Consider the following 25331-nt stretch of genomic DNA (forward strand, 5'->3'; position numbering starts at 1 on the left):
AGAGAGAGACAGAGTGCGAGCTGGAGAGGGGCAGAGAGAGAGGGAGACACAGAATCCGAATCAGGCTCCAGGCTCTGAGCCGTCAGCACAGAGCCTGATGTGGGGCTCGAACCCACAAACTGTGAGATCACAACCTGAGCCGAAGTCAGACGCTTAACCGACTGAGCCAGCCAGGCACCCCTTATTTTTTTAAGTTCTTAGTTTGTTAATCCTCTCATGAAAAATCTGCACAATCACCACAGATAAAGTCACTGTGGAACCTTTATTCCTTCTGTTGTCCAATCTCTGGCTCACTTGTTGCTTGCACCAACCTTGGCTTCTGCAGTTCCCCTGACTTCTTCATTCTGTTCTTATGGTTCTTTCCCTGTTTTCTGGAGGTCTGTTTCTTCTCATACAGGCCATGTCTTGCAAGTCTATGCCTGGGTTCATTTTCCTGTGCATCATCCAAGGAACAATAAATTATGCTTAAGCCAGTTGTCTCGCCACCACCAAAATGGGTTCTGAATCCAAATACAAAGATAGCATCTGGTGTGATCTTGTCCATTCTGGCTTGTTTTTCCTGAATTTCTATCTCAGGTACTGTTGCCTTTCTGGGGTGAAGAACATCAATGACCGTTTGTTTCCATACCAAATTCTTTTTAATTTTAATATTGCATTCCTGTACAGAGGCAGGAATGTAACCCATATTCTACTGATGGATTCTCAGGGTGGTTATCAGCATTGCTGTGTGTACCTTTGCAATCTTACAATGCTCTTGCTTTTAATAACAATCCTTTGCTATTTTTTTCCATTCTAGATTGTCACTCTTTGTCCCTCTCCCTCTTTCCTTCTTTACTCATTTTAGCTACATAGAGGCTTTTCCCGTGTGTGTGTTTTTCACAGTTGCTTTTTCCTACCCTTGCATTTATTCATTAGTTAATCAACCAATAAATTGTTACATGAGACCATGCCAGTGTCTATGGATCCAAAAATGAAAAAAACATGACGCTTTTGTCCAGGGAAAGTTCATGGTCTTACAGAGCCCAAGCACTCATAACCATCATCCTGTTCTTTATGTGTTGCCCTTAGTTTCTTCTTTCAGCATCCAGTCTGAAAATAAAGGTAGGCTTTAAGTACTTCAATCAATGAATTCCAGAATGCTAGACTGCCATTCTAGTAATAACTTACTCTATGGAAATTTCTCAATGCCAGTTTTCTGTGTATGTTATTTTATAGGTATATATAGAAAAATAATGAAATCTTCCTCCAGGAAAGGGAAAGGAAAAGTAAGATAAGATTCTTATTATTTTTAAGTAACATTTAATCACAAAAGCCTAACTTTCTATTTCACTACCATTTTTATTTAAGTAGCACAAGTATAATAGAAGATTAGTTTGGTCTATTGAAGATTCATCTCTTTTTTTTTCACAAATCCAGAAAGAAAATGGGACTGTTAATCAAGTGAGGGACAATATTACAGAGATATAATATTTTAATTATTATTTGTTATAATTTATGTTTTGAAAAAGCTAGATTTTTTCTAACATTAAAATATAGCCACGTTTTTATTTTACCAATTAAAAAAGATTAGTTCCTTTTTCATTACTAGTGGTATTTCTATTGTTTTACAAAATATTCTAAAGTTTAATTCTAAGATGGTATTATCCATATGTAGCATTATTGGGAAATAGAGTTGTTCTTGAGTTTAGATTTTCTTCATACCAGCATTTCAACATACCAATGTGTTGTTAAACCGGCAGGATCACATTTCCTACCCTTTCTTCTCCTTAGAGGCACATTAATTAAGCACCTGGTGTTCCTTTCCGGTAACAATACCTGTTTCTTTACAGATTGCTAGATTAATTGAATGTGAGAGAATATTAGTGGCATTGGACCTTAGCAACTACCTAAATGATTCCAGTTATGCCCTTCAAGCTGTGACTCAGTGTTATGGCCTCCTTGCTCCTATAATCTACCACAATGTTGTTTTGGTACCTGTTGTACAGGTAAGCATATTCACCCCACCCCCTTAAAAATAAGGATATTTTTTACAAAGGTAATTCAACAATGCATTTTGGAAAATGAAAAGCAATGTATCTCTCTTAACGTACAAATAGGTCAAAGACAAGTGTTATGAAATTTCATGAGTTAACTGAAAAACATTTTAATAATTTAAATTATATCTGGGCAAACAGACATAAATAAAACATAAAGGCTCAAATGTGTTTCTCTGAAACATTCAGCCCCATTGCTGTCCATGTTTAAATACTGGCAATCTGTTTTTCTAGATTTTTTAAGTCATTTCAATTTGTATGCTTTTGTAATGTTAGAAGCAGCAATACTTATTCAAAAACATATTTTTAAAGCCATCATCTGGGGAAAAAATTGGCGAATGACCCAAGAAAAATTACTTGGGTGTCTTGGTGATGGAGAAACTGGAATTTATGGAAAAAGAATAAGGGAGAGCTGGGTGAAGGGGTTATATTAGTTGTTTATTCTTCCTAACAAATCACCATAGTGAATCTATCTCATAGTTTCTGTGGGACAGGAGGCTGGAAATGGGTTGGTTGGGTCTTCTGCTTAGGGTCTCTTCAGGCTGAAATCAAGGTGTTGGCCAGAGCTGTGATCTCACCTGAGGCTCTGGAGCCTTTTCCAAGCTCACTTGTTGTTGAGAGAATTTATTTCCTTGTGCTTGTATGATAGGAGGTCCTTAGCTCCTGAAAGCTCACCGCCAGTTCCCTGCCACATGGTCTTCTCCATAACGTGGCAGTCTGCTTCCTCAAGACCATCAGGAGAGTTCCCATAATATTCATGAAGTCTTATATAACATAATGTAGTCATGAGAGAGAAGATCTTATCACATTCACAGGTCCTACCCACATGTAAAGAGAAAGGATTATAACAGAGCTTGTACACCAGGGAGTCCACATCTTGTGGACTGTTTTAGAATTCTGCCTACCACAGGGAAGTAATGAGAGAGGTAAGGTTTTACTGCAGATACTTATAGAAAGTTTTCATCATCATCATTGTTGTCATCATTGTCATCATCATCATCAACTCAGATTTTGAGAACCAAGAAGATGTGAGTGATCTCATGCAAAGCATAAAAATTTTTAATTCACCATGGAGAAAACTAACCAGAGGACTTAAGTAATTTAACAAATATTTGCCTTGGAATGGCTATACTGGAACATAGACATGCTCCTTCTCCCATATTCCCTTAAGCTCAGCTGCTTGGGAGATCTGCTTCTAAAATCCAAAATCTCAACTCATAGTTGGCAGCCTTCCATGTCATTTGTAGATCGAATGTAAAGCAGTATTCTCAAGTGTGGAATATGCTTTCTTCCGAACCCAAAGGCATTGTCCTTTCTTCTTAGAGGTGAGAGATGCCAGATGTCAGACCTACTCTGGGGTAGGGAGTTTGTTTCAGCACACCAGAGATATTTCATTAATGTGGCAGTTTCCTGAATCTTCATCAGGTTTATTCCTACCCTCTGGAAGGCATGTATCTTATCAGGGTCTTTAATGTACTTGCCTTTTCTTGCTTTTTATTTCCAATTAACATTTTTTTAAAGTGTTATTGATGTACTGGTCCCATGTTTTGTTTTGAGAAATGTCCAGAGTGTTCAGGTCCTTTCATAAAATATGTCAGAGGGTGGGAGAGTTACCATTGCCCTGGGGCAAGATGCTAAATATATACTTTTGTCTTCCCAGGATGAATGGGAACTTTTTCTGGTACTTCTTCCTCACAGGATAGAAAAGAAAATATTAGCCATGACAATGCATGGCTTTTACTGTCCTCCAGCAAGGATGCCACATTGGGGCCAGCAGCTGCAACTGGTGCTCAATTGGTTGAGTTCAAGATAATCCACTGTCATCCTGTAGCATCCCACTGATTTAGAATGCCTTTAGCTATAGCTCAGAGAATAGGTTATAGCTCTGAGGAAAAGCCTTAAGAAAGGAATTTCTAGGGGCGCCTGGGTGGCTCAGTCGGTTGGGCATCCGACTTCGGCTAAGGTCATGATCTCACCGTATGTGGGTTTGATCCCCGCGTCAGGCTCTGTGCTGACTGCTCAGAGTCTGGAGCCTGCTTCGGATTCTGTGTCTCCCTCTCTCTGACCCTCCCTCATTCATGCTCTGTCTCTCAAAAATAAATAAAGGTAGGGGTGCCTGAGTGGCTCAGTCGGTTAAGCATCCGACTTCGGCTCAGGTCATGATCTCACGGTTCGTGGGTTCGAGCCCCACATCAGGCTCTGTGCTGACAGCTCGGAGCTTGGAGCCTGCTTCGGATTCTGTGGCTCCCTCTCTCTCTGCCCCTCCCCTGCTTGTGCTGTGTCTCTTTCTCTCTCTCTCAAAAATAAATAAACATTAAAAAAATAGTTTAAAAAAATAAATAAATGTAAAAAAATATTTTTTTAAAAGAAAGGAGTTTCTAATTAAATTGTATTGTTTGGAATAGAAAAGTGAGTGAAACAGAGAGGAGATTCTAGAAATAGGCCTCAATATGTATCAGAATATAATATATGGCCGAATTGGCATTCCAATTCAGTCGGAAGAGAATGGATATTTTTGGTCAATGGTAGTGAACCATTTATTCATCTGATATGGATGGATATTCATCTGAAAGAAAATAGAGTTTGACAGCTATATTGTACCGTATATAAAAAGTCCAGATGTACTAAAGATTTAAATGTAAAATAAACACAAAACTCTTAGAAATAACAAGAAAGATAAGAAATATTGACTATATTTGTGGCAGCCTATGTGTGACAAAAGGGATCGGGATCATAACAAAGATAGTAGAAAATTTATAGATTTGGAAAAAGTGTCCAACCCTGACAAGGATAAGTATATATAACAAAAAGTCTTACAAATTGACAATCACTTAGTAAAAGAATGGCCACAGGGCATGAATAGGCAGTTTACAGGAGAGCAAATCCAAGTGGCCAAGAAACATGAAAAGATGCTCAAACTCTGAATATCCCAAGAAATGTACATTAAATGACTAATGTAATACTGTTGACAGAATTGCAAAGATCTGTAACTCCTCTTCCTGGTCAGGGTGTGGGGCAAAGGCACTCTCATTCATTGATGGGGGACATGTGAATTGTTGTAGGCTTTGGAGTTTGGTAAAACAATCTTAATTGTCATTAAACTAAATCTAATTTTAATTAAAATTAAAAATAAATATACTTGACACAGCAACCCCTCTATTAGTAATTTATCCCTTAGAATAAAATTCCCAGTTAGTAAGATGCTGCTCCTGGTTCTGGTCCTTGGTTCCCAGATCCATGTGTTCCACCTACTGGGGACATAGTGCCATGTAACTGTCATTGATTTAGAGTGTATACTTTGCCCTAGAAGATGGTGCTTCATCCTCACTAGGTACCATCAAAGCTGGTATCTCAGTTGCCACTCATATTGGCAACTGAGCATTTACAAGGGTGTTTATTATGGCCATTTGGGTGATAGCAAAAAAGCTGGAGACAGGGGCTCATGGGTGGCTCAGTCAGTTAAGCGTCCGACTTTGGCTTGGGTCATGATCTCACAGTTCATAGGTTCGAACTCCACATCAGACTCTGTGCTGAGAGCTCAGAGCCTGGAGCCTGCTTTGGATTCTGTCTCTCTTTCTCTCTCTGCCCCTCCTCCACTCACACTGTCTCTCTCTGTCTCTCAAAAATAAATTAACATTGAAAAAAATTTAAAAAAGAGCTAAAGGCAAAGAGGCAGTGTAGTAGCAGGAGGATGGCCAGTATACCAGATTGTAAAACATCAGCTGTGAAAGAGTGCAACATGGAGATTCTGGAAATGGCTGAATAAATGATGGTTGTTCCACACTAAATCATGTTGTGCAGCCATTGGCAATAATGAATTTGAGCTATACCTGTAGACTTGGAGGAATTTTTCATAAGACATGGATGAAGGAGAAATGCACAGTTCAAACAAGTGTTTATACATCCCATTTTGTAACATAGCATTAACCCTCCCTCTATGTATGTTTATGTATTTAGATGTATGTATATGATTATAAGATCCTGGAGAAAACTACAAAATTACTAGGTTGCTAACATGATTTGGGGATATGGTATAGTAGGGTGGAGGCAGGTGATGATGGGGAGGAATTAAAGAAGCATTAAAAAATACTCATAGGTGTATAGTAACAATACTCATAATATTGTTAGAATGGTGGCTTGAAGCAATTAGTGTGCTCACAAAAGACCAATATCCATATGTTAATTTGTCCTTTGATAATCTGGATGACTAATAGATTGATGCAATCTCAGCTCTACTTTTCTGACAGTAATGTTGCTCAGAACAGGGCAACAGTATTGAAAACTAAACTTAATTGTCTAGCTCTTGACCAAATTCAGGATCATATAATATGAAGTAAGGAGACTAGGAAGTAAATGCTGATATGGATAGATTTCTTGGGATGTGAATGCTTGGTTTTAATTTTAAAAGAAACTATTATTTCAAGTACCTGGTATCACTTTATATTTAATATGGTACCTCCTTCTCTATATGTTTTTTTAAGGTCCTTCTAAGTGTGGGTGTGTTTTTAGTGTCTTGTATATGTAACATTCTGCCGATAATTTTTATGGCACTTGTCAAAATGTGCTTTGTTTTGTAATTGCTGAATACTTATTTTATCCTTGTACTAGTTTTCAAGTTACTTTAGATGAGAGACTCATCTGAAATTGAATATATTAATTTTATCTCAGAGTACATTCTTTTATACATGAGAAGCAATTCATTGATAATTATTGAAAATAATAAGACTTGATGGCTTAAAACTTGCGTGATTTGAATAGGACATTTTGTAATGGGTGAGGCTATTTGTCAACAGAAACTCTTCTGCTTCTATTTTTTAGATCTTGATAAAGTGTGTGGTGGTTTTGCAGGGACTACCAAACATTGTCTACTCAAAGAAACATTTTGCAAGTTTTGAAAGTGTACAGCACATGATAGCTTGTTGTGTCTTCTACTTAACAAAGGTATTTATCTTATTCTTTGCCTCATATCATAAAACTTAAGAATAGTAATGATTTACAAAGCTACTTTTAATTAACTTTTAAAAATACTTTAAAAAATAGTACCTACAAAGCATTTTAGATCAAAAGTTGCCTGAGTGGGTCAGTTGGTAAAGCCCAGAGGGTGTCTCTTAGGCCAGGGGAAAGGGTGGAAAAGAGCACAATTTTATGGGACCTCATTCACCTTGGAAGCAAGAAAGAGCCAAGAAATCAGAGGCCAAGAGGTAGGCTTATTTATCTTCATTGCTTGGTTCAGAGGCCCACATTGTGTGTTTCTTCAAAGGCTTCAGTTGTCTAAATCCAGTGAAATTCTTCAAAGAAGGGCCTTATCTGTGCCTGCATATTTTATATGGTTTTCACAGGATTTTTGTGATTTGGTCAGGGATCTGGAAGAATACTGCATTGGTGGGCTGATTTGATCCATCACTTTAAGTTTGCTTCAGTGAGGGTCTTGAAACAGAGAGACTTTTACCTTTACCTTAGCAAAGAAGTCATGATTTGTTTTTCTGACCTCAGGAGCAGAACGTCATATTCTTTGCGTCACCACTGGTTTACCACTGCTGGAGACGCTTCTGTAATCTTGTTTGTGTAGATACTGAGGGAGGATAGTCATTAGCAGGAAGAGAAAAATAATAACTCACTTAAGAGGACGCAGAACTCCAAGGGGCAGGACAAACACCAGATTAATTGTGGTTTTTACTCTCACTATATTGGAAAAGACCAGAGGTAACTTGGAAAAAAAAAAAAAAAGAAAGAAAATCTTCAAGGTGGTGAAAAGCAATTAAATGGTCAAAACAAAACAACAACAACAAAAGATCTTTTGAAACGGAACAAAAAATATTTGATTAAAAAAATTGAACAGATGAAGATTGTGGTTACTGGTATTTCTTGAGTCAAATCCGGAAGCTCAAGAAATACCACCCGTATAGAATGGAATTATGCAGAGATAAACTCAGAAGGCAGACCCAGAAGTCCTAACATGAAATAAAAGGAGTTCCGGAGGTAGAAAATTAAAAAATAGAGAATAGGCTCCCTAAGTCCCAGGCAGGATTAATGTAGGAGCATATGTGTTGACACTTGGTGGGGAGATTCTTGAAGTCCAGATATGAAGAACAATCGTAGTTTTGAGACCCGAAGAACAGGTTATTTGCAATGGAAAGACAATCCGTTAGCTTCAAACTTTTTTATCAGCAGCAGCAGAAGCTAAAATACCGGAGCAACATTTGTAGAATCCTGAGGGGAGAAGACCAAGGTCCAAAACTAATAGCCAGGAAAGATAGCATTCATTTGTATGGGCAAAATAAACATTTTCAGAAGTGCAGGCATTTAAAAAGTATTCTGCCCATGTACTTATCTGGGGAAAACACTTGAGGAGATACTCTATCAAATGACAAGTGGTTCAGAATAGAAATCCCAAGACAGGGAAAGACAAAAAGGGGAGGAAAAATGGGAGCAATGAACCTTGCAATATATGTATTATTAAAATTAAATAGGTAATAATGATATGATGTGGATTTTGTAATATAAATGCTAAGTAGGGATTCTTGAAATAGAAATGTTATCTTTGAAAGAAAAAACTTATTAGTAACCTAGAACTTAAAGTTTTATTTTGTTTGGGGTCAAGGAGAGGAGAGCAGGTAGAGATTCTTGGTGCGTGTTGTGTGTTTTAAAAAAATACATATAGGGGCGCCTGGGTGGCTTGGTCAGTTAAGCGTCCGACTTTGGCTCAGGTCATGATCTCATGGTCCGTGAGTTCGAGCCCCGCGTCGGGCTCTGTGCTGACAGCTCAGAGCCTGGAGCCTGTTTCAGATTCTGTCTCCCTCTCTCTCTGACCCTCCCCCGTTCATGCTCTGTCTCTCTCTGTCTCAAAAATAAATAGACGTTAAAAATTAAAAAAAAATACATATAGTATAAAAAATACATATACTATAAAATTATTAGTTTCTCTTAATAGACTATATATATTTAAAAATGACTCAGGAGGGGCGCCTGGGTGGCTCAGTAGGTTAAGTGTCTGACTCTTGATTTCAGTTCAGATGATCTTATGGTCATGAGATCGAGCCCTGCATGGGGCTCCATGCTCGGCATGGAGCCTGCTTAAGATTCTCTCTCTCCCTCTGCCCTTCCCTCTTGCTCCCTTCCTCTTTATCTCTCATAAATAAATAAATAGATAAAATAAAAAATAAATAAATAGATGTCTCAGGAAAATGTAGCTAGGTGCAAAACTATAAAGCACAGTAAGACTTGTAAATTGACAGGAAGGAAAAATGAACAGAGGAATAACAGGCAGGAAAAATGGCTAATTCAGCAAAACTAAGAAAGAAAAAGAGATAGTATTTAAGATAGAAGGAATACAATCAAGTGTATTAATTACTTCACTAAGTGTTAATGAACTCAGATGACAGAGATGGCCAGATGAGCTAAAAAGTCAGATTGAAGTGGGGTGCCTGGGTACTCAGTCAGGTAAGCATCTGACTTCAGCTCGGGTCATGATCTCATGGCTCGTGTGATCTCATGGCTCGTGAGTTCGAGCCCCATCTCAGGGTCTGTGCTGACAGCTCAGAGCCTGGAACCTGTTTTGGATTCTGTGTCTCCCTCTCTCTCTGCCCTCCCTCTCTCTCTACCCCATTCTCGCTCTGGCTGTCTCTCCCTCAAGAATAAATAAACATTAAAAAAAATTTTTAAGTCAGATTCAAGTGTTTATAATTGTAAGAAACACTCATAAAACGTCTCCTTAAAAATCAGGTATAGGAGATGCTGACTCTTAATAGTGTGATTCATTATTTGTAGAGATTCTCTAATGCAATAGATAACGATATGAAAAATTTTATGATATTAAAAAACTGGGGCACCTGGGTGGCTCAGTCGGTTAAGTGTCGGACTTCAGCTCAGGTCATGATCTCCTGGTTTGTGAGTTCTAGTCCCACATCGGGCTCTGTGCTGACAGCTCACAACCTGGAGCCAGTTTCAGATTCTGTGTCTCCCTCTCTGTCTCTGCCTCTCCCCCTGCTCAAGCTCTCTCACTCTCTCTCTCTCAAAAATAAATAAACATTAAAAAAAAATTTTAAAACAAGTATAAATTAATCTGTAATTGTTACAGGTTTCCAAAACTCATGAGAATCTAGTAAAGATTATTACAATCGAAAAAAGAATTTATAAAATGATTGTGAGATGCTTTCAAACTGATATTTTTATACTGTCAATAACTGGTTAGAAATGGAGAGAAGAAAATATACCACTTTATAATATACAATATTTTAAGACAAATACCATATGATTTCACTCATGTGGAATTTGAGAAACAAAACAGATGAATATAGCAGGGAGAAAAAGGCAAACCAAGAAACACACTCTTAACGATAGAGAACAAACTGAGGGTTGATGGAGGGGAGGTGAGCCAGGGTGGGTTAAATAGGTGATGGGGATTAAGGGGGCACTTGTTGTGATGAACACCAGGTGTTGTATGTAAGTGAGGAATCACTAAGTTGTACACCTGAAACTAATACTACACTGTATGTTAACTGGAATTTAAATAAAAACTTGGAGGAAAAAATACAATATTTTAAACTTAACAGAGTGCTAAAAGACCCAAATAAAAGAACTGTGAAATCTACTGAAGGGCACAAAATAAGATCTGAACATATGGCGGGCCACTGCAGGTTCCTGAATATGAAGACTTAATGTCATAGAAATATAAATCCTTCCTAAAATAATATTTAAATATAACACAGATCTAATCAGAATCCCAATGGGGTTTCTCTGAAACTGATTAGAATAACTTAAAGTTCTCAATACATACTAAGACTTATTATAAGGCCACTTCAATAAAAAATGGTGTTAACAAAGTAATAGGCAAATAGTTCAGAAGAATAGAAGAGTCCAGGAATAGCCAGTCCCAGGTCTACAGAAGAACTTAATATATGACAAAGGTGGCATTTGGATTTATTGGGAAAATGATAATTTATTAAAATATTTTATTTAATAAAAGGTGTTGGTATAACTGACTATTCATCTGTAAATAAACAAAGCCAGAGCTCTACCTCCTACTATAAACAAAATAAAGTCAGGATAGATATTTGTATGGCCTTGAAGTCAGAGGAGACCTTTCTCAAAAGGGCATATAATTTAAAAGGTACACAGGAAAAGATAGATAAACAGATTACATGATAATTAAAAGAATTTTTTTTATGGCAAGACACTATTAACAAGGCTTAAAGGCAAATATTAAAAAAATATTTGACAGATACAGGATTATTAATATTGCCTCATAGAGTAATCAATGGGAAAATATGAAATAATTTTAAAGTTTGGGAGAAGAAGAATCAGATTTATTTTTAATTATGAAGGATGTGTTTCAGTCACCTTGAAAAGTGGAGTAGTGAACAGGTACCAGATGATGAATGGCCCTCTAATGAGGTCAGAGAAGAGCCATTCAAGGGTTTTAAACCTGGAAATGACATAATGAAATTTGCATTTTAGAAAAGAGAAACTATTCTGGTGGCACAACAGCTAGTAGAGTGGGATAAGACCTGAAGCAGGGAGGGAGTTAGAGGGTGAGAGATGACAAACTGAACTATGGCAGTCTCCCCTTATCTGCAGTTTTGCTTTCCGCGGTTTCACGTACCCACAGTCAACTGCATCGGGAAGCAGATGGGCCTCCATCCGATGCGTTGTCAGAAGGTCAGCGGTAGCCTAACACTGTGTTGTGGTGCCTGCGTCATCCACCTCACTTCATCTCATCACATAGGCATTTTATCATGTCCCGTCATCACAAGGGGAAGGGTGAGCACAGTACAAGATATTTTGAGAGAGACTCTGCTCACATGGCTTTTATTACAGTATACTGTTATAAACGTTCTATTTTATTATTATAGTTGTTATTATTCTGCCTAACTTATAAATTAAACTTTATCATAGGCACATATGTATTAAAAAAAAAACATGTATATCAGGATTGGTGCTATCTGAGGTTTCAGGCATCCACTAGGGTCTTGGAACATATCCCCCATGCTTAAGAGGGGAGGCTACTATAGTGTGAAAAAGTGGGAGATAGAATTGAAAGGATTTAAGAGTTATTTATGAGATAGAGTTGACAGCCTGTAAAACTACTGAGTATGTGGGGATACAAGGGAAAGAGGGGAGAGTCAACAGTAATCCAGCTATCTGGACTCAGCAGTTGAGTGAATACTATTTGTTGGACTCTGGAGAGGGAGTAATTTTGTACGGGAAAGAGAGAAAAGATACTGAGTTTTGAATATATTGACTTTTGGGGCTAATAGGATATCCAAAGAGGTGTATATTATATAATTGGAACTACCGTCTTGGAGTTCAAGAGAGGCCAAATATGTATAAGGACAAAGCCATCATTAATATATGGACTCAAATGAACAATATAAATAAATGATATCGTCTGGGGACAGTGTGTAGAGTGAGAAGGGAAGAGAATTATTTAAGAGTGCACTAAATCCAAGGGGCCTGTCCTGCTTCCATTAGTCAAGAGGAAGAAGAGGAGAGTTGATTGGTCCACAGCTGTTTTGTCATTCCCAACCTCAACCTTGAGAATCTCTCTGGTGCTATCAGCGCTGCCATTATCATGTGGTGTAACCAGTGAGAAAGCAGGAGTCTCACATAATCCAAAGTGCCCCTTTCCATTTCTAATGTTACAATTATACACACATTAATTAGTGTTATGCTGGACTAAAAGTATATCTTCCAAGGTTACTTTTCTTTGGAATATCTTCTCTGCTTGGCGTCCCCCACTGCCCGCCCCCCAGATTTGTCCATCAGTAAGTATTTCCAGGAGAGGAATGTCTTTTTCAAATAAAAGAAGGCCAGGTTATACTCTCTTTCCAGGGTACTGGACAACTACTCACTTTGCATTTAAATAACTAATAGCAGCTACTGCAATGTTTCTTCCAGAACAAAGAAACTATTCCAACACAGCTTGTAGGTTGCAAGTTGCCAATAGCAACTTCTCCTGCTAAAAACTAACCAACCAGGGGTGCCTGGGTAGCTCAGCTAGGCATCCAATGCTTGATTTTGGCTCAGGTCTTGATTTCACAGTCCTGAGACAGAGCCCTGAATTGTGCTCTATGTTGGGCTTGAAGCCTGCTTAAGATTCAATCTCTCTCTCTCTCTCTCTCTCTCTCTCTCTCTCTCTCAGAACAAAACAAAACAAAACAAAACACCAACCAACCAACCAACAAACCAATTCTGCTTATCCAGGCACTCCACATTTGACCATTAAAGGAGAGGAGCCAGGAGAGGGAAAGGATGAGGATATAGGAGCAAGATCCCTGAGAAGGCAGGAGGCAGTGAGTCCTAGCACAGGTGGGAGGGGTTAGTCTGGACGGGAGATTGACCTCTCTCCACTAACAGGAGAGTAGGATGGTTGGAGTTACAGGTGAGTGTGTAGGTAGGTTTCTGGACAGGAGATAAGCTAGTTCCCTACATTTCCTCTGTGAAAAGGAAGCAAGGTCATTTGCTGAGAGTAAGGAAGTAAGGAGTAAGGGTGGGTTTCCGAGATTGAGAAGAATGGGAGGTTTTGCAGCAGCTCCTGTGGATGATTGCAGAGAGCACTGACCTAGAACAAAAGACCAGCATTTGGGGCCTAGTGCATGTTGAAGTCCTTGAATTCACATGTCTCCTCTCTCAGCCTTGTGTGATTTTTCTCCCATAGCACACAGCAGCTTGGGACTGGCCCTGCGATTCCTTACTTGCCATCCACAACTCCACTAGCTTTCCCCCACAACTTGAAGAATCACATTGAGATCCAAGTGCTATTATTATAGAAATGACCCTGAATGTATTTTGGACATCTGTAAAAAGTAAAATGTATATTAATGTGACGATTTTGATATCAGAGCTGCTTCTGTCCCAAATTGATATGCTGAGAATTGTCCTTTCGGAAGCTTCCTCCAGCCTGACGGTAACCCCAGAACCCTGGCCTAGCCTCGAGTCCCAGATTTCAGGTGTTCATTTTTTTATAAACACATTTTTTGTATGGATTTTCTGTTATGACATGGAAAGTCCAATTAGTCTAATGGCTCTGTGTCCTTTCTCTGTTCTGCTTAAAACATTGGTAATCTGTTCAGATGACTCAATCTTTCTTCTTTAAGCAGCAGTATTTTTTCTAAAAGTTGCCAGAATTCCAAATGAAGTGCCACTTTCTGAGACAAGTCATGTTAAATGTTCCATTATGTTTGCATTGTTTAAAACTTATTATGCTAAACATCTGGCATAGTCTTTTTATTTCTGTTCACCATTTGGTGTGTTAAGTAGAATTGGTTCTCTATTTCCCTTTTGATTGGAAAAATTCGTTATCATTTATCATTTTGTACTGTCATATGAAGATAAGGGGAAAAGACGACACAGTCCTTTCTAGTTCTAAGCCTCCACCTACATCAGAGAGCAAAGTTGAATGGAGAGCAAACATCAGCTCATTTCTGCTTTCTAATACAACATACTCCCTCTGATATCAATTTTATAATGACACTGGACTGTTTTGCCTGGCATTTAAAGCCCCGATTGACCTAACCCCATCAACCTTTTCAAGATTTATTTCACCGTTTTCCTTCCCACGCTCAGTTCCATGGTCAGCATTAATTTAACGCTATTGCCGGGTCCCACGAAGTATTTCTATTTCTTAGCACCTTGGATCAGGTAGGTATTATCAGATTTATGCAACTACCCGTGTATATATCCTTTCACTGTATGGGAAATAACAGTTGTTACTTATCTTAAATAAATACTAAGTTACTCAGCTTGACAGAATACACCTACATCTAACAAATTCCTGCAAGCTTATTTATACTCTTGGAGAATGGCCTTATGGGGTTCACCATGAATGTGTCCCCTATGCAAATCAGACTGCTGGCCAGGGAAACCTTTCTAGAGTTGATGCTAGCGCCCAGATGTTCATGACCAGGTGAAGCTTTATAAATAAAGTGGGCAAGTTGTTCTGAGAAATGCCTCAGGGGTAGGGAGGCATGAAGGCCTGAAACCATGGTGAGTGTCAGAATTTATATTTGGCTCAATATTTTGTGAGCTTAAAGTACAAGGAGATGAGTGCTTTACACTAGGTAAGGGCCAGGCTAGAGAAGGCCAAAGAATAGTAATTAGTAACAAATTGTGGATGAGAGAAGCTCCCCTTTTTATGATTGCAGCGTCTGTTGCAGCTCTGGTTCATGGAGAATCTGCCCAACACAGCTTGTCTCTAGTCTAGTCCACCACTAGAATGTCTTATGAATCATTTACCGATCTTAAATCACCCCCTAACCCAGACATTTTGATGTCAGTAATTATGCCATTTCACATAGAAAGCAACTCAAGACAGGAGGTGGTGGTTATGTGGACTTTTTAGAATGATTTTGTTTTAACATGGGTGTGTTAAGTGGAAATATTTTCTTAACAGTTAACTTCCTATACCGAAACATATATGGCTATATGTCCCAGAAATATGGGAAATTCATTATTGAGGAGATAATCTTGTTAATTTGTCCTTTATTTAAAGCAGTGGAATCGTGCAGCTTTAATTGTGGGGAAATATAATCTGGAGGTAAATTACCAGTTTCCTTAACAAAATCAGGGGAATTCTTAGACCCAAACATTAATGGGACTTTTGAGTTTATGAAAGATGGTGGATGACACTTGAAAATAGACAAGGGGTAATTAATAATATTTAATTATAATTAATAAATATTTTCAATTAGATTCTGCGTTCATGGAAAGAATATGACCTGGCAGTTATGATTATAAATTATGGAAAAAAGATGTTAGACATCACATCAGGGTGCAAATCTCTGTTTGGTGTGACTGACCAAGAAGAAACACAAGAGGAGGTAATTGATTTTTGTTTCTTGTCTTAAAACATATACTTATTTGAGTCTTTTAAGTGTCATGTGATATTAGCAAATGTGTTAGAAAATTGACTAGTTTCAAATTTGTCATATTTATATAAACAAAAAGTGGTATATAGCAAAGAGTTTCCTTATTTAGAAGCATCCATGCTGGAATACTGAAGAGCCTCTCTCACCAGTACTGACCATCAGGTGTTGATAGAGCTTCCTATGCCCAGCTGGACAGGGGACAAAAAGCCCTGTAAAGTCTCTCCCAAATTGATTTTATGATTCTGGGTGGGTCAGCGAATGTAGTAAATACCCGTCAGAGCTTTTTAGTTTGTTCACAGATTTTTCCTAACCTCATTGTGTCACCTAAATTGTCTTCTTTATGAAACTGCTAATGTCTAAGACTACTTTTTAGTATCTGCCTCCCATTGTATTGCCTTTTCTTGAAACCATACGGTTATGTGGTTTTATAGATCAAATTTTGAAATGTTGCTTCATTTCTGAGGAGCACTAGGAATTACTTGAAGCCTACTAATTCACTGACTGGGGTGGGGAGAGAGACTGTCAACCCTAGACTCTGTTTCTGTTGGACTGGCCCCATCTCTATCTCTATTATATAATGAATTATATGCCAAAGTAAGTGTGTGCTTGCCACAAAAAGCTTCAAAAACTACCATTGTTTTACTGGACGAATTTTTTTAAGCCGTAATACTTTTTTGGGAGGTGAAGGGTCATTTTGTTTAGAGAGAGTTTTGATTAAGCTGGATGCATTTTGAGGGTTTTTTCCACCTACTGTTGTTCACTGTCAGAGTCCTTCAGCTGCCAGGCCCTTTATGTCACCCAGGCCTTGACTCACGAGCCTATTCCTTCACATCATTGCAGGGCAGGACCCCATGTGTCCTTCCATGGAGCCCCAAGCCCAGTGGAATGTTGTGATACTTCTTTCTAAGACTGTAGGGACTGAGAAGCTAACGCCTAATTTATAAGAGTCAGAAATTGTTATAGCCCCTCAAGGACGCTTTAAGCCTGTAGGGGCTTGGGAGGATTGTTTGTTTGTTTGTTTGTTTGTTTGAGAACAGGAGACATTAACACTTCAGTTCTCAGGCTCAGACTGTTGAAAACATGGTGGGGAGACTGAGCACAGATCCACTAATACTTAATCCACTAATTGCATATCTTGTTATGTTTCAATGAAAGGCAAAGCAGCAAAGGCAATTAGCTTAGTTGTAAAGAAGCTCCTCTGGGAAAAAAGAAAGGAAAGAAGAAAAGGGAAAAAGGAATACATTTCTGAGGGCAAGATGGGAGTTTTCTTTTGAGGATTTTTTAGAGCTCTACCCTCAGCTGCTTTCAGAAAAGTGTGTATAGGTTGAAGGGATGGTGCTAGTTGGGGTTTTGGGGTGTAGAAGTTACTGGAAAGAAGGGAGAGGGGAAGAGAAGAAATATTTTGTTTCATCTCCATAAAATACTGAGTATTGTGTTTGTCATTTAGTTGGGATGAAATGACTGTTATTATTAATTATTCATTTATATCACCTAGCCATGTAGATTGTAGTTTTTATCCACCAGGCGTGAAAGTATGAAATCGTAATTTAAAGATTATTACTTCAAAGTGACAATTGTTGAAACATGTTGAAGTACGTTCTGACACTTAACCAATGTTTTTAGGGTTCTTCTAAGAAGTCTTACAAGCCTAAGAAGCCACAGCAGATATTATTACCTGAAAAAATAAATGAACAGCTGGCCTTGTTGGAGACCCACCTACTCAAACTGACGAAGCAACGTAGTCATTTTTTTTTTCTTTCTGTATACTTCTACTTGGCATTATGTTTTGTTTTTTTTTTAAATAAGAAACTATTTTGTTAAAAGGATTAAGATGAGATTAGCATTTGGTAAATAAATCCTTTAAGGTGCTTTTACATTATTTCATTAATCCTAAAAATACTGTGTTAATAATGGATTGCTAACTGCTTTTTTTCTGATGTGGTTCATGAAGATTAAGTGATTTATTTAGGATTACATAGCTGGCTTATTTTTGATTCTAAAGCAGGGTTTCTCAGCCTCGACATTCTTGTCGATTTGGGTCAGCTAATTCTTGGCTGTGGAGTACCCTAGGATGATGAGCGGCATCCCTGTCCTCTACCTAGATGCTTGGCACACCATCTTCCCTGCTTTGACAATCAACTGGGAGGCAAATGTTGCCAAGTGTATTGGTGAGGGGAGCGCAAAATTGAGAATCACTACTCTTTCAAAGGCAGAAATGTAACAGAAATAAAAGGATAGCGTGAAGTGTTTTAATGAGTGAGTGATTTGAACCACAGTCTGCTCAAGTGAAAGACTGGTTTAGTTTTAGGTCATTGTGCCAAATAGGAATTTCAAAATGGACCACTGTGCATACAGTGATTAGAATTTTGGAGTTTGCAGTTTGGAAATCTGCTTAAGAAATTGATTTAGTTTCTAGTGATGATAAATATTATCACCTGCTTTTTAGCAGGTACTTCAAACCTTCTGGAAGAATAAGAGAGTACCTTTTCTCTCCACATTTTCCTCAAGTAGGAGGTTCTACTTTTGGCCCCTCAGCCTTTCTGGAACTGACTACTTGCAGAATTCTGTGTCCTGACCTCACCTCTCTTAGTGTGCCTCAGTTCTATCTGGGATCAGAATTCCCTGACCTGGATCTCTCTCTCTCTCTCTCTCTCTCTCTCTCTCTCTCTCTCTCTCTCTCTTCAAAGTCTGTTTTGAGTTGAATTAATGAATTGAACCCAGTGCTCTATTATTCACACAACCAGTAAACCTAGCTTTGGGAAAGCTGTAATTGTCTCATTATAAAAATATAATTCTTTAAAATGTGAAGTGTTTTAGAGATGTGAATTATTTTCATTTTGTCAGTAAAAACATTTTACTAAGAAGCACAATGTAATGTTACTAGCTAAACAACAGATTTAATAACAAAACAATCATAAAATAATAGTTTTGTACAGTACTTTCTGTGTGCCAGGAAGTATTTTAAGTGTTTTACACATATTGAAACTCATATGGCCCTTATATAACAACCATATGAGGGAGCTACTCTTATGCTCATTTTAAAGGTAAAGAACCTGAGGCACAGAGAAGATGAGTAACTTAACAAGGTCTCATAACTAAAAATTGTTGGTGTTAGAATTTGAACCCAGGCAGCCTTGCTCCAGTGGCTGTGCTGTTCATTATTCTATATTTTACGGTCTTTTAAAAGTAATTTTGTAAAAATAAAGTTAACATAATTGGTATGTTTCTGAGTCTGGGGTTTGCTGGTAATATGACAGCCATTGAATATGAGAGACTCAAGCCTTAGAAACTCTTCACCTCTTTGGTGGTGATCTCCTTGGCTTTTAGGGGGAAAAATGAAAGGAAAATAACTAAGATCACTGAAGTTTTTAATGCCCCCAAATATAATGATGTAGTTGATATTTTGAAAGCACATAATTTAGAATGAATGCTTGAACATTCTTCCAAAGAATTTTCATTTTTGGTTATTCACGTTAAACAGAACCTACAACTTACTAATTTTTTAAACCTTAGATGTTACAACTGAACTCTCAGGAACAGAGGACCCTGTATTTCTTTACCCTATTGTTTTAAACTGGTCGGTCAAAGGTGCTGTGAAAGAAGGTAGGTGACCTAAACGTATATGTGCTGTTCACTCGATTTTCTATTGAAGGTCATTTATTGTGTGGATTTTGTTGTTGTCTGAAAGATCTCACTTTTCTAGACAGAAGGTTTTGAGTTCTTACCTGTTTAGAATAACACAAAATAACTATTGGTGGTCAAGTAATATGATTTAAAATCTGGAAAGACAGAACTTTGATGGTGACTTATTTTGGTAGTGAGTGATATTATGAAGCTTATGAGTACTAGGTAATTGAAAAATGTGAGTGATGGTCAAGTCCAGCTATGAAGAAATAGCAGCATTATTGCTTAGCTCAGAGTGACAGAGAATAAAAATTAGGATAACTAGTAATTTTGATAATTAGCACTTTTCCCCCCAACTTGTCTGACATTAGAGGCAACTTTTATGAACTAGTTTTCAACACTGAGATATTTGGAAAACAAATGAAATATAGACCATAAAGGATTATTTGATCTTGGAAAGACAGGAGTTCTTGACATATTTACTGCCATACATTTCTTTGTTTTCACAGTTATGAAATTTAAGCAGAGACCTAGATTCCTAGAATTCTTTACACAAGTTATGCTAAAATGTATGAACGATGAAAAATTTCATCTTATGGTGGAGATAACAAATCCTGTTTATGACTTCTTAAAAAGGTATTTGTAGTATATATTTTATAATATTTAAAGCTTTAAAAGATAGGTAACATTGTCATTTTATGATATATAAAGTGGATGGGAAAGATGGTGGAGTATGCACGTAGTGTGGGGTAAACAGCCACTTAGGAGACAGTAAGGATTTATGTCTGTGTGTGTAAATAGATAAATAACTAAACATTTTCTTCCAACAACTGGTCTTCCATTTCACCATTATGCATTGATCTGTCTCTCATTTTGGTAAAAAGAAGCATCAATAACATGAGGTCTATTTGAAACATGGCAGCAAAAGGGAAACATTCTCAGAAAAACATGTAGAAAAACATTCTTCCTAAAACAGGCACTTCATTTATTAGAAAAAAAAAGCTTGGAATTTATGTGCTTCATATTTACAAGTGATAAAGGAGGAAATTGCTTTCATTAAATTTCACAGATTACGGTATTCAGAGAATTAGTCAGAAAGTTCTATTAAATTAAAAAAAATCAGAGCTGAAATTAGAAGTTTGGAAGCCACACATAACATTGTTAATACCAAAGAGAATCAGAAGACACTTGGTGTATGGGGAAATTTGGAGGGCTGATTGTGGGGGTCCAACCTAAGAATAGTAGATATTTTGAAAGAGGAAAACAGAGTAAGTGGCTTAGAATCATTGACCAGTGGGTGTAACAAAAGACTCAAGGTTGGAGATTGAACAGTGTGACTAAGTTCATAATGATTTCAATTTTCAAGTCTGAGAAGATGTTTTAGGATGTTCTTCTCCAACTCAGGGAATATAGAGGAAGAACAGATGCAAAACTTTGATTTCTACCTGGATAGTAATACCTATTTTCTTTTTATGTTCATATGCTTAACATAGTTTTGCACAAAAGAGATTTTCTGCAACAGAAAAATGTGCAGCTGTGTTTTCTTCCAATTTTATGGTTTCATGATTTATATTTAATCTTTTAATCCATGTGGAATTTATTTTGGTGTGGGGATTTAGATTAAACTTCAGGTTCTCCACCCCCTCCCCCAACCCCAGCTTATCAATTGTACCAGTAATATTTTACAGAATAAATCAGGGCACCAGTGTGGCGCAGTCAGTTGAGCATCTGACCCTTGATTTCAGTCTGACCCTTGATTTCAGCTCAGGTCATGATCCCAGGATCGTGGGATTGAGCCCCATGTTGGGGGCTCTTTGCTGAGTGTGAAGCCTAATAAGATTCTCTCTCTTTCTCTGTCCCTTTCCCCCACTTATGTGTGCTCTCTCTCTCTCTAAAAAATAAAAAAAAAATAAAAAGGAAACTCTTTCAAAAAGAAAAAAGAATAATCTCTGTGTTACTTATTTTTAATTCTACCTTTTCACATTCAAAGTGGGTGATTCTACCAATCATGCTTATAAATGACAATGGAAAGGTATTTCATAAATTTTCATGTTCTTTTTTTTTTAATGTTATCTATTTTGAGAGAGAAAGAGAAAGTGAACATGAGTGGGGAGGGGCAGAGAGAGAGTGAGAGGGAGAATTCTAAGCAGGCTCTAAGCTGCCAGCACAGAGCCCAAAGTGGGCAGATCCCACGACCATAAGATCAAGTCATGACCTGAGCCAAAATCAAGAGTCCAACACTTAATCAACTGAGCCACTCAGGCCCCCATGAATTTTCATGTTCTATATTAAAAAAAAAAATCAATGTATATGGAAGTAACTGCTGAGAAGACAAGATTGATTTGACAGAAATATAATAATATTGAGAGAGTTGAACATGCTACTTTAGAAAGAAATAAAAAGAACACAGAACATGTATATAATTAGTAAGATTAATTTAATATATATAGCCAATCGAGACTAAACATCTTTTAAAGCACTCATTAATTTTTTAAAAAGTAATATTTTTTAATAAGTAATTTTTTTAAAAAGTAATATTTAAGTTGCAGAATAAGGCTCAATAGATAACCTAGAGTAAAATTTGTAAAGACCACATAGTTTTACAGTATAATAAAACTGAAAATTTTTAACGTTAATTTATTTTTAAGAAAGAGAGAGAGAGAGTGCGAATGGGGGAGGGGCAAAGAGAGAAGGAGACACAGAATCTGAAGCAGGCTCCAGGCTCTGAGCTGCCAGCACAGAGCCTGATGTGGGACTTGAACTCATGAGCTGCAAGATCATGACCTGAGCCCAAGTTGGACGCTTAACAGACTGAGCCACCCAGGTGCCCCTAAAACTGAAATTTTATAAAAAAATACTGGCATATGTAATTATTGGATCAAAAAAGAAATCTAACTGAAAGTATACTTTTGAAAGTTAATGATAATGAGAAACCCTAACATCAAAAGTACTCAAAATAGAGAAATTTTTAGCTTTAGAAGCCTCTATTACTAAAAATTAAAAATAAAATCAAATGAACTTTCATTGAACTCAAGCAATTAGAAAAATGAAATAAATCTAAGAAAGCAAAAAAAAAGAAAATAAAAATAAAAGTTGAAATTAAATAATGGTTTCAAAATCATTTAATTGGTAACTACTAGAACTAGTTCTTTGAAGATAAGAATAAATTAGGCAAATTTCGAGCCACCGTAATAAGAGAAAGTGAAATACAAGTAATCCACAGAGGTAATAATCATACATTTGGAAGCAGTTAAACAACCATTAGATAATAGCATATACAATTTAATATGAATAAATTAGAAATTTCTAATTGAAAATGATGATAATCTGGAATTTTTTAAATAAGAATTGATTGAAATAGTAAAAAATTGAATAGTTCAGATTTTTTTAGGCTACTTCTTTCATATTTTAAAGGAACAGATAATTTTTACTTTACATAAAGCTATTTCAGCACATGGGTTTAAAGTTTCCTACTAAATTTATCACACCAGTCTCTGATAGCAGCTTTATAAAAAGAATTTTAAAAATAGTCAATTCTAAATCAGTAGTATATAGAAACAAAAATTCGTAAAGTACTAGCTTATAAATTCAGCATTGAAAATGTAGATCTTATTCTCAATATAAATATAGTAGGAAATCTGCAAATGTAATTATTATTGGTAGTCAAAGGAACCTTTAGCATACGCTAAAAAGTCATGTGGTGAAATTCAACAACCATTCCTGGCAAATTAGGTGTAGAAGAATATTTTCTGTTCAAATTAGCTTTTTAACAAGGAAACTTATTCCTTCTATCATTTAACATTGTTGTGAAAGATCTTGCCGGAGCATTAAATAAGAAATAGAATTTAAGATTAGAATTCATGTGATGATCACAAAATAGGGTCTCCAAAATGTTTGTCAAATGAATTCTTCAGTGAAGTACTCTGAAAAGGAGATAAAGTGATTGCTATTTGCAAATAATTATTTTTTAAAACTTAAGCTAATTAACCAGTAACTATCAGAACTAATTAGAGAATTCCATAGGATAGCTAGATGCAAAGCCAATAGCTCTCCTATATCAACTAGACAGTATAATGGAAAAATGATCCCATTTCTATGAAGCACGGGATTAAATTTATCAGGATTTGTGAAGAGACTTAGGCTAATAAAAGAAGATCAAACATTTTCACTATGGGATATTTTTAAAAATGACTTGAATAAATGGAGAGACATAGTACATTACTTGATGGACAGATGGACTACTTTAATTTCTATTATCTTCAAATTAATTTATTGGTTTAATGTAATTCTAATAAAATTCATTTTATGGAATGACCTAGAATAATGAAATATATTTGAAAAATAAAAAAGAGCAAAAGAGAGATTTGTATTATCAGATAAAGTATAACAGAGTTCTATTTTTGAAATTATAGGCAGACAGGCATTGGGATTCAATGTTTTTAGTCAGAAACAGGTGTTGATACAAGTAATTAAAATAATGAATAAGCCATGAAATCAAAGATCAATAACACTACACAAAAATTTAAAAATCCCATTTTTCATAACATACCATAAACAAAATAAAAAGCTAGGAGGAAGCATTCTTTGAAGAGGTCAGGAAGTGGGAGGAGTTTAATTGATTCAGCGGGTGAGAATTCTGCAGAGCATGGAGGCGAATGTTAAGAAAATTGGAAGATGGCAAGTGTATATCCATGACCTTCTCTCCTTCCTGTATCTTTCTGCAGTAACAGAAACCAGGTCAAGCATTCTGGAGGGTGGGTGAGGCAGGGGATAGAGAAGAGACCAACCTGCTTGGAAAATAGCAGGCAACCAGTCTCCAGATGCAAGTTGCACAGGGTGGTACCCCAAGTCCCCAGTGGTCACTGGTCCAAGCTTCCTAGTTGATGGAGACAAAACATTTGCCAAAACGAATGCCAACTAACTGGGGGACTCTTGGAACTCCTGCAGCTGGGCTGGAGTCCCAACCAACCATAGGATCCAGGATCATCTTCATTAAAATTGAAATAAGTGGCCAACAGCCATTGGGACCAAGGTGAATTTGAAACCCCAACTCCTGTAACTAGTTATCCAGACTCACCCAGTCATTTCATTAGCCTTCCATTTCATTAGCCTTACATTTTATTCAATTTAAGTTTTTGGATCTCATTTATCATGTGATGGCAGGGTTTTGCTGGAATTAGCAAATACCTATCCAAAGAAATATAAATTTTAGAAAATATAGAAATTTCAGGGACAGTAGATGATAAGTATCAATAGAAGGAGGGATAATGAGAGACTTCACAGTGCTGGAAGGGCCTGGATTACCTTAGGGGCCCATGGCAGATTGAAAAAATGAGGTTAAGAACTTCTATAAGTCATTGGAGGAGGGGATAAGTTTTCATAGTCATATAAAATGCTTAGCACCTGTTGGTATTCAGAACATGATAGCAGCTAAGAGCCTTGACATGGTGGAACCAAAGAGACTGAAATCTGTTGGTAGCAAGATAGCTTGTCCAGGGAAACTCTTATGTAGCTATCTTTTCAGTTTTAAAGGGCTGTGTTCATGTTGTTTTATTTTCAGTTCAATTCTGTTTCTTCTATGTCATACATCAGCTCTCATCACATGGTATGAATTACATTTTGCTCTTTCGAGAGGGCAGTTATTCCTTGATGATCAGGAATATCACAGTCTAATTTATGCATGAGACACAAACAGTTTTGGACATTCTTCTCATACGATTTCAGTGACAACATTCATTAAAGATTTATTGCTTTGGGATAATTTTGTAAATTCTTACAGATCCTTTTAACTGACTTTTTATTTTTGTAT

General features: G+C 37.0%; 1 protein-coding gene across 17 annotated transcripts in view; it reads left to right on the top strand.

Moving 5' to 3' along the window:
• The window catches only part of CFAP54 (cilia and flagella associated protein 54), a 289781-nt gene that overhangs the window by 102277 nt on the left and 162173 nt on the right, over positions 1–25331 (top strand). For all 17 annotated transcript variants that reach the window (XM_045062193.1, XM_045062194.1, XM_045062191.1 and 14 more), the window contains 6 exons: positions 1830–1985; positions 6852–6974; positions 15722–15850; positions 17522–17636; positions 19412–19501; positions 20032–20158. In XM_045062193.1, the coding sequence (XP_044918128.1) occupies positions 1830–1985; positions 6852–6974; positions 15722–15850; positions 17522–17636; positions 19412–19501; positions 20032–20158 (740 nt within the window). The remainder of the gene's footprint in view (positions 1–1829; positions 1986–6851; positions 6975–15721; positions 15851–17521; positions 17637–19411; positions 19502–20031; positions 20159–25331) is intronic.

This window comes from Felis catus, chromosome B4, assembly GCF_018350175.1.
Source record: "Felis catus isolate Fca126 chromosome B4, F.catus_Fca126_mat1.0, whole genome shotgun sequence".
Lineage (NCBI taxonomy): Eukaryota > Metazoa > Chordata > Mammalia > Carnivora > Felidae > Felis > Felis catus.